Genomic DNA, 9,005 nt, shown 5'->3' with positions numbered 1-9,005 from the left:
CGGCCAATCGCAGCCCGCGCCTCCCGCGGCTCGCCCAATGGGAGAGGAGAGGGGGCGGGTTTGGGGGGCCCGGGGAGAGGCCACGGGGGGACGCGGGGGGGGCGGCTCGGCCCTGCCCGGCCCTGGGGGGAGGGGAGGGGTGGGGAGGGGGAGGATGGGGAGGGGGCACGGAGCCGAGGGGAGGGGGGCTCGGGATGGGGGCTGCGGCTGCACGGACCCCCGGGGGTCGCGGATTTCCCCCCCCGCCGTGGGGTGGTACGGCCTGCAGGCTGCGGGGGGGAGGGGGGAGCCCGAGGGTGGGGGGGGAATAGGGGGGAGCCGGGACGCAGGCACCAGCCCCATCCCATCCCATCCCCATTCCATCTGTCCCCATCCCCATCCCTATCCCCATCCCCATCCCATTCCATCTCTGTCCCCGTCCCCATCCCCATCCCTGTCCCATCCTCATCCCATCCCCAACTCCATCCTCATTCCCATCCCATCTCTATCCCCATTCCATCCCCATCCCCATTCCATTCCATCTCTGTCCCCATAGCATCCCCATCCCTGTCCCCATCCCTGTCCCATCCTCTTCCTCATCCCCATCTCCATCCTCATCCCCATCCCCGTGCTCGTCCCGTCCCCATCCCCATCCCATCTTATCTCTGTTCCTGTCCCCATCCCATCCCGTCCCCATCCCATCCCCATCCCCATCCCCATCCCAATCCTTGTCCCAGTCCCAGCCCCGCGCGGTCCCACTGCCACCTACCGGCAGCTCCTGCAGGCTCGGCCCCCCCGTGTCACCAAAACCTCTCCCACCGGAGTTCCCCCAGTCCAAACTCTGCCAAAATATAACGATGGAGCTCATAATGCCCGTGGTGACGATGGCCATCACACCTGGCACCAGAGGAGCCGGCCCCAAGTCACTTCACCGCTGCAGAGGCAGAATTTTGGGTGCAGGATGTTGTTTTTTTTATTTTATTTTATTTTTTTCTTCCTTTCTGTTTGCAGCTTGGAGCGGCAGCTCCTCCTCCATGGAGCATGGGGCTGGGAATGAAATGGGGGGAGAAAGCATGGTGATAAGAAAAAAAAAATAAAAACCCTAACATCCGCAGCTGGGGAAACTAGAGGGCACCCGCGCTCCAGGCTGCGTTTTCCCACTCAGCTGGCGAGCAGATGTGGAAGGTTAATTGGCTCGTAATTAAACCTATTAGGCAACCATGCGGTACGTGACATGGGGAGCTCGGCTGGCCTGACTGTCCCAATGGCCACAGCAGATGCGTGTCCCTCCAGACATTAAGGAAAGTCAGGTTTTTGTCCCCAATAAGCGGCACCCTCCGGCCTCCCCCATTTCCCCAGGGGCCAAAGCGGAGCTTGGATCCTGGCCAAGATTTCGGCCCTCCAAAGGGCTGCGGGGCACAAGGTAACAGCGGGGACAGGTTTTGTGGATCAAAACCCAGTGCCTGCCTTCTGAAACACCCACTGAGAGCGGGGAGGGACGGGGGTCCCAGCACCACACGGCAAGGACATGGTTTAGGATTTCTCCCTCAAGCATCCAGGCTCAATACCAGGGACAAATCACACAGTGCCACACAGTGGGGCCATTATTTTGGGGTTTCATCAGGGGGTCGCAGAGCGGGAACATTATTTGGGGGTTCTTCCCCAAGCAGCCAGGCTCCACACCGGGGTGAAGGCTTCCAGCACCACATGGAGGGGACATGGTTTAGGGTTTAGTCATCAGGTGCCCGGGTTCAACCCCAGGGGTCGCGGTGCCACGTGGTGGGTACGTTATTTAGGGTTTCTGCATGGAATCGTACACTGGTTCAGGCTGGAAAAGCCCTGCTAAATCACCTGGTCTGACCCATAACCTTGCACTGAAGTCCGCCGCCAACCCACGCTATGGGGTGCTACATCTCCACGTTTCTCCAGCGATGGCGACGCCGCCACTTCCCTGTCCCAATGCCTCACACCCCTTTCCGTGACGAAATTTCTCCTAAAATCCAGCCTAAACCTCCCCTGGCACAATTTCAGGGCGTTTTCCCTCATTTGGCGGACAGGAAAAGAGCCTCCCCTCGCCACGACTCCCTTTAAGCTAATTACAAAGCACGGCATTACGCTAATTATTTAGCGCAATGAAGCCCCCCTGAGCCTTCTCCCTGCCCAACCACCCATCCAGCAGCCGGCATCACCCCCATCTCCTCCTGCTGCCAAAATTAATACACAAATAATTAAACAGACACTTTAACGACCCCAGCCAAGTCCTGGCGCTTGGGGACGACGCGGGGCGCAGCGCCGGGGCCAGGACATAGGAAGAGGGCGGGGAGGGCTTTTCCCCTCCCCAAACCCCAGCCCCAGCCCCAGCGGCTGGGAAACGAAACCTCGAAACCTGCGGTCTCTGAGCGCCCCCCCCTGCCCGCAGCGCCGCCCCCGCCGCCCGCCCCCGAGCCCCGAGCAAGCGGGGATGGAGCGGACCCGAGCTCCGGGACTCGCGCTGCCACCCTACGAGCCTCTGGTGGAGGGTTTGGACATGGAGAACATGTCCCGAAGCGTCGTGGTGCCCGTGGAGCCCACCCCGGTGCAGGCCCCCCCCCGCGACCACCTGGCTTGGTCGCTGTGCTCCACGCTGTACAGCAATGTCTGCTGCCTCGGCTTCCTGGCGCTCGTCTTCTCCGTCAAGGTTTGGGGAAAAAGGGGGACGGGGACGGGGATGGGGTGAGGAGGGGGTCGGGGGTAGTGTTGGCATCCAGGGGGTGGTGGGGTGGCGGCCGCGCAAGGTGGGGGGGGTGGAGCCGGGGAGCCCCAAAAGCCCGGCTCTAGGATGCGCCGTGGACCCCACAGAGTTCCTTTGGAGCCCCCCAAAATCGCCAAGCCTGGGGTTGCCTTGTGGAGCACCAAAAGTCCCGGCCGTGGGTTAATGGGTGGACCCCACAGATCACCTGACCCTAGGGAGACCCGCGGACCTCCCCAAATCCCCCATCCTGGAGGTGACCCCGCAGGGATCTCCGCAGACCCTCCGGAGCCCCAAGCCCAGGATGCCCCATGGGTTGCCCAGAGCCCCCATCCGCAGCCCCCTCTCCCCAGCCCTGACCCCACTGACTCCGGCTTTGGTCTCCCCAGTCCAGGGATCGCAAAGTCCTCGGCGACTACAGCGGGGCGCTCAGCTACGGCTCCACCGCCAAGTACCTGAACATCACGGCCCTGCTGCTCAACATCTTCTTGATCATCCTCATCATCGCCCTGATCGCGAGCGGCACCATCACCTTCGTCAACCTGCTCAACCACCAGCAGCAGCGGCAGGGTGACCACCGCTTCTTCGGCCCCACATAGCCCCTTCCCCGGCACCGGGGGCAGAACTCGGCCCGCTGCAGCCCCCGCCGCCCCTCGGAGCAGGGCTGAGACCCCCGTGCAGCCCGTCCAGCACTTGCTGGGGTCTTGCCCTGCTTCCCTTGCTGCTCCAAGTCCCTCCGACCACCGCTCAAAGCGCCTCGTGACACCTCTCCTCCGGCGGGAGCCGAGCCCCCAGAAGCTGCCTTTGGGAAGGGGACGCGCACGCTTTGCCACTTGCTTTGCTCTGTCTTTTTTTTATATATAGCCCCAAGTACCTTCTTGTCAGAAGTGTTTTTAATAAAGGTTTCTTTCACTTTTGCCCACGGCTCATCCTTTCTTTTTTTCTTTTTTCCTTTTTTTTTTTTTTTTTTGGTGGGGGGAGTCCCCTAGCCCAGCTTTTTGGGACGGGAAATGGTGGCTGTCCTGGTGAAGCACTGCCATGGGACAACTGTCCCCTCTGTCACCCTCAGTGCACGCAGCATTGCAAGGATGCTCCGAAATGCACAGACTGGTGAACCCAGCTCAGTGCATTGGGATAGGATGGACCATGGCAAGGATGAGGGCAGGAGGGAAGAGTGTCCCCGTCCCTGGGGTGCCACCACCATCACCCCTACCCCTAGAGATGCAGGCAGGCTTCATCGGGGGGCAGGGAGGTGCAAAAAGGGTTTTGGCCCAGCTCGGGGCAGTGGGGGACGGGAGAGGCTTCCAGGAGGAAGGGGGAGCCATGGGTGGGATGGCCCCATCCCAAATCACCGCGATGGGAAAGCACCACCAGGTGACAGAGGCACGGGGTGTTTTGGAGGACAAGTGAGATGGCAACACCTCTCCCCTCCTCTCCAAAACTTCTCAGCCTTGCCCCATCCTGCCAGCCCCCCTCCCTCAGCCCAGCCGAAGGGTGATGTAAAAAAAAAAATCACGCCCGTGGCTTTCATGGCTTCAGTCGTGTCCAAATTGACCCAGGCAAGGCCCCGACCACCCGAACAAAAGTCCCGGACAAAGCCGATCTGGCAGAGGTTCAGGTATGTGCTTGGCCTGCCTTTCCTGCTCCCCAGCTCGCTGGAAGCCTTCGCTCTGCTCCCCAGGGCTGGGGCCCCGCCAAGCTGAGAGAAAGCCTTTGCTTTTTTTTTTGTTTCCTCCAGAACAACTCCTGCCAAGAAGCTCTGCTCATGAGCAAGCCATCCGAAATCCTTCCCGCAATACACAACAGTTATTTGTTGCAGGATCCCTGGCAGCATTGGCCGGGTGAATCATTTATTCCTCCTCTCATTCCTGTAAAAGCAAACAGACACGTGCTGCCGGCTGGGAGCAGTGCTCTCGGCCACCTTCCCGAGCAGCCAGCAGGCAATGCATGTCCACAAGCAAGATTTGGGACTCCGTGTTCCTGTCCAGCTGCTGGGGTCAAGGAGCCTTGCAAAGGGCAATGAAATCCCTGCTCGGAAATGTTGTCCAGACCTCTCCAGGTCTCAGCAGCGCTGCCTCCTTCTAGTGTTGGCAGCAGCCTGGTCCCGTTATACAAGGTCTTGGCGGGGTGCGGGTGGGCTGGGCTGAGTCCCACCCTCTGCTGCGTGTTCCTTCCCCTCCTCAGCAGCAGGACCCAGCTGAAATCCCCCCCCCCAAAAAAAAATCAGGGTGTTTTTCACGCATGCCACCTCTCCATCTGACAGTCTCCCCAGGCAGCTGACACATGCAAAAACCTGGGGGCAATTCCTAAAGACAGCCTGCAGCCAAAAGTGGACTTCAGTTCTCCGGTCTGACATCCCCGTGGGGAGTGGGACAGACTCAGCGAGTGCATCCCCAGCCCCAAAACCTCTTCCCTGAGCGTGACCGTGCTTTTCCGTGCGTGGCACAGCTCTGGGAGGCACAGCTCCCTGGGGCCAGATCCCTGCAGGCAATGGGAGGGGGGGGTCTTTGGAAGCAAAGCCCTTATTCTTGGGGTGCACAGGGGCAGGGCAGGGGTGTTCCCGCGACATGAACAGTCCGTTTGTGCCCTTGCAGCAATCGCTGCGGGCCGTTGGCAGGCAGCCACCGGGCCACTGAACTCCCTGCCCTGCTCCCAGCAGCGAGCCCAGAGCGAGCAGTGGACTCGGTGAAACCCAGCGCCCCGTGCTCAGCCCAGCTGAGAAACCCTCCGACAGACCTGAAAAAAAATAAAAGTCTCATTCTTGCTTTGCAGAGACTTTTTCTCCCTTCATGCAAAAAGCCAATCCTGGTATTTCGCTTTCTCATCCCGTCCCTCTGGTGCATGGTGCCCTATAGCATCCCCCTAGCCCCATGCAGCCCCCTTCTCACTCCAGCATCCCCCTGGGGCTAGTGGGGACTGCGGCCCCCACCCAGCAGCAGCAGGGGCTGGACTTTGTCTCTTCCTTGTGCCTTCTTGTCCCTGTCATTTGCTCAGGTGCAAGAGCAAACTGAGGGCAATGCAGGCGACAGCGGGCAGGTGGCAATTTCAGGATGTTCGCGCTGAGCTCATTTAGATAAGACCACAACCATAAAGCCACGCTCAGGGAGGATTTTTAGAAACCTCAGCGGAGACGTGGGGTCTTTTGGGACGAGCCAGATGCTCATGACCCTCGCAGCTGCCAGCGCTGTCTCATTTTGCCACCAGCACCTTCACCCTTGGCTTGGGTGAGGCAGAGCAGTGCATTGTGCCCCGTGGAGGGACACCTGCAGCTTTTTCGGCAGAGCTGCGGGTCAGGTTTTTGGGTCTTCAGCGCAAACCCAGCCCCAAATCCCCGCCGAGCCCTCTCCCTCCTCCAGCTACAATTCCCCTCCCCGCCAGCCTCTCCACTTAATTGTCACTACGCCCAACTGAACCTCGTTACCTTCAAAGAGCAGCGCCCTGACAATGGGAAAATAGCTTCAGGAACAGGGAAAGAAATACATTTTTAAAAAATCTTTCTGTTCCTAAGGTTTTGAGATAAGCAACTTTGGGGGCCAGGGCTTGGATTTGCACCAAAGCATTCAGGTTTCCACAAAAGCCTTGTGACAGCAAGCACAGGTGGCTGATGCCCTTGATGTAGCCCAGACATGAAACCTCCCAATCTTCAATTTTTCCTGAGTAGGAAAACCCCATTTCTCAAAAAAAAAAAAAAAAAAAAAAAAAGTTGTTTCAGTTTCGTTTTCTCTGCCTCTAACTCATTTCCCCGGGAAACGTGAATTGAATGTGCAGGCTGTTGATGTTTCTGAAACACACACAATGCGTTTGCTCTGTGCATTGGTATTTTTTTAATTCAGGTAATTTTTAACTCCTTGCTGCTTTTCTGAACCTTTTTTTTTTTTTTTTTTTAATTCCCCTAATCATTTCAGCAGCTGCAAGACACTACAAAGGAAAGAAATAAATTTATAAATTAAAAAAAAAAAAAAAAAAAAAAAGAAAAAGAGTAAAGAAAAGAAAACCCTTCAAACCCAAAGTGCAAAGCCAGTAGCTTTATTCCCCGCAGATGGGGATCGAGTCCACAAATCCTCCTGGGGACAAGCAGCACACCCTATGCCCCCTTCCAGCCACCTTGCCCCGTGCCATCGAGAAGCCACCCTTTGCACTCCAGCCTCACCGAATTGCCATACCCTTGCTGACACCGTGCAAACGCCTCGACACGAGCTGGCTCCCAAATGCTGGCACTGCTGGGGATGAGATGCAAAAGCTGAAGCAGCTCCGGAGTGGTGTTTTGCAGCCTGTCCCCCCCACAGCCTCAGGATAAGGGCTGTTTGGGGTGCTCGTGGTGGCCCCCATCTGTCCCTACTGCCCTTCGTGTCCGTGCTGGGACAGAACAGCAGCTGGCACAGCCCTGCCCTGCACTCCCCAGGGCACGTATAAAGAAGCATAAAGCAACAAGGACAAGGAGATGAGGCTTTGCCACATCACCCAGCCTGTGGACTTCCCTTTGGCCCATCTCCCCATCCTCCCCACAGATCGTGTCTGGCTCCTTGTCGCTCCCCTGTCCCGATCCCAGTGACCCCAAGGCAGCCGGCTAATCTCCAGCTGGGACACGGGGCTGGTTGCCCCCGCCCCAGTGCGGGGCGGGGTGACCCCACCCTGACAAACCCTTCCACTCACCCATAACTGGGCGAGCCCAAGCACCGGTGCTCCAGCTCTTCGCTGCTGCCAGGCTGCCATGGAGAACTACCCGCAGTCCTTCAGCATCAACATGCAACCCTACGGCAGGAACGGGGGAGCCAGCACCCCCAACCCCCCGGCCACCTCCTTTGGCCAGGCCACCTCTTTTGGCCAGGCCACCTCTTTTGGCCAGGCCACCTCTTTCGGCCAGACGGAGCCCACACCCGTTTCTACCCCGTCACCCAAGGACTTTGTGCTGTGGTCTTTCTTCAACGCCATGTACTGCAACCCCTTCTGCCTGGGCTTCCTCGCTCTTGTCTTCTCCATCAAGGTGAGGGAAAAGTCAGCCTAGTCCCGGCAACCCCCCGCCCAGCCTGGGAGCCCTGGCTGCCACCTGCCCCCACGCTGGGGCTCCCCAACCCCATCCCACCCTACCTTTTCCCATCCCATTTTGTCCCATCCCATCCCATTTTGTCCCATCCCACCCCAGCTTGCCCCAAACCCCATTATCACCACTCTCCCTTCCCTGCCTGTCTGATGTCTCCCCAATCCACCCTGCCACATCCAGCCCTGCCCCACACCCAACCTCCCCTGGAAAGCCACCGTTGGAGGGCCACTTGTCACCTCTCAGCGCTTCACCGTCCCCAAGGGCCACAGGGAGAGGGGGACCCAGGCACCATGTTGCTCTCGGCTCTTCTCCACTGCCCCCGAGCACCCCAAATCAGCCGATGGTGTCACAAAGCCATGGAGCTGGCTCCCTGCTCCCCCCACCCCACCCCGAGAGCCTCATGCAGCGCTCACCAATGCGCCACGACACTTTTGCCCTACCTGCGATAAGCAGCAGCTGCTCCCCAAGCACCTTCCCTTTATTGCCTTTAAGGCTAATCGTTCGTAATGAGCACACAGGGAGGGGAGGGCGGCATTCACCGGCGCCCCGGGAAGCACACTGGGACCCCCCCCTCCTTCTCCCCCATCTCTCCTCCACTGCCAATGCCGCGGCTCTGCAGGACCGGGCAGCACATGGCCAAGTGTAATGGCTTTTAATAAGCCATTAAGAAATGGCTTTTAGGCTGCCGGGAGCTCTGCTTCCAACCCGGGGGGAGGGGGGTCTGGCGCCTCATGGATGCCGCTGCCAGGTTTCGGCAAGAGCGGCCGCGTTGCGGTGGTGGAGCTGGGCGGGTGTCTGAGGCTCCCTCGCTCCTCTCCCTCTGCAGGCCCGAGATAGGACAGTGGCGAAGGACCTCATGGCCGCCAACAGCTACGGGAGGACAGCCAGGAGCCTCAACATCGCGGCGTTATGCCTGGGTATCGTGGGCACCATCATCGTCATAGTCATTGTGGCACTGCTCTACAGACCAGTATACCCCTGACCTGGCCCACCGAGGAGAGGCAGCACCACGGCTTTGCTCTCCCTTACCCCCCCCCGGCCCCAAACCCCATCACCCTTCCAACCCCCTCCCTCCAGCTGAGGGGGTGCGCCCGCCGTGGTGACCCCGCTGGGAGTGAGCCTCTGGGGTGAGCTCAAGATCAATAAAGCTTTCCTCACTCCCTTTTGGCTTGGAAATGTCATGGTTTTGGGTTTCGGGAGGCGTTATCCACCCTAAGCATCCCCACCTCAGGGGGCTGTGGCTACCCCATAACTCAG

The 9,005-nt window shown here is 59.2% G+C and overlaps 2 protein-coding genes and 1 long non-coding RNA gene across 3 annotated transcripts; 2 read left to right on the top strand and 1 right to left on the bottom strand.

The window, feature by feature from the left end:
* The first annotated feature begins 2,347 nt into the window (after positions 1–2,347).
* On the top strand, positions 2,348–3,624 carry LOC311436952 (dispanin subfamily A member 2b-like). The gene is made up of 2 exons (XM_084519575.1): positions 2,348–2,656; positions 3,097–3,624. Exons 1-2 carry the CDS (start codon positions 2,441–2,443, stop codon positions 3,304–3,306), a joined length of 426 nt encoding a protein of 141 aa, XP_084375701.1. The 5' UTR covers positions 2,348–2,440; the 3' UTR covers positions 3,307–3,624.
* LOC311436954 lies at positions 3,569–7,244 on the bottom strand. Its single transcript, XR_014693182.1, has 2 exons — positions 6,871–7,244; positions 3,569–4,575 (listed from the first exon to the last, which is right to left on the bottom strand). It is a non-coding gene; the product is annotated as an uncharacterized lncRNA (long non-coding RNA).
* A 105-nt stretch (positions 7,245–7,349) lies between these two features.
* LOC311436950 (interferon-induced transmembrane protein 1-like) lies at positions 7,350–8,910 on the top strand. The gene is made up of 2 exons (XM_084519573.1): positions 7,350–7,691; positions 8,575–8,910. Exons 1-2 carry the CDS (start codon positions 7,419–7,421, stop codon positions 8,728–8,730), a joined length of 429 nt encoding a protein of 142 aa, XP_084375699.1. The 5' UTR covers positions 7,350–7,418; the 3' UTR covers positions 8,731–8,910.
* Positions 8,911–9,005: the final 95 nt, after the last annotated feature.

Source organism: Aythya ferina (assembly GCF_964211825.1).
Source record: "Aythya ferina genome assembly, chromosome: 5".
Lineage (NCBI taxonomy): Eukaryota > Metazoa > Chordata > Aves > Anseriformes > Anatidae > Aythya > Aythya ferina.
The sequence above is the reverse complement of the archived record's forward strand: the minus strand, read 5'-3'. Positions and strand labels throughout refer to the sequence as shown.

Coding starts and splice junctions, on each gene's coding strand:
- LOC311436952 (XM_084519575.1), top strand. CDS start 2,441: ATGGAGCGGACCCGAGCTCCGGGACTCGCGCTGCCACCCTACGAGCCT. Junction 2,657..3,096: donor CGCTCGTCTTCTCCGTCAAG/GTTTGGGGAAAA, acceptor TGGTCTCCCCAG/TCCAGGGATCGCAAAGTCCT.
- LOC311436950 (XM_084519573.1), top strand. CDS start 7,419: ATGGAGAACTACCCGCAGTCCTTCAGCATCAACATGCAACCCTACGGC. Junction 7,692..8,574: donor CTCTTGTCTTCTCCATCAAG/GTGAGGGAAAAG, acceptor CTCCCTCTGCAG/GCCCGAGATAGGACAGTGGC.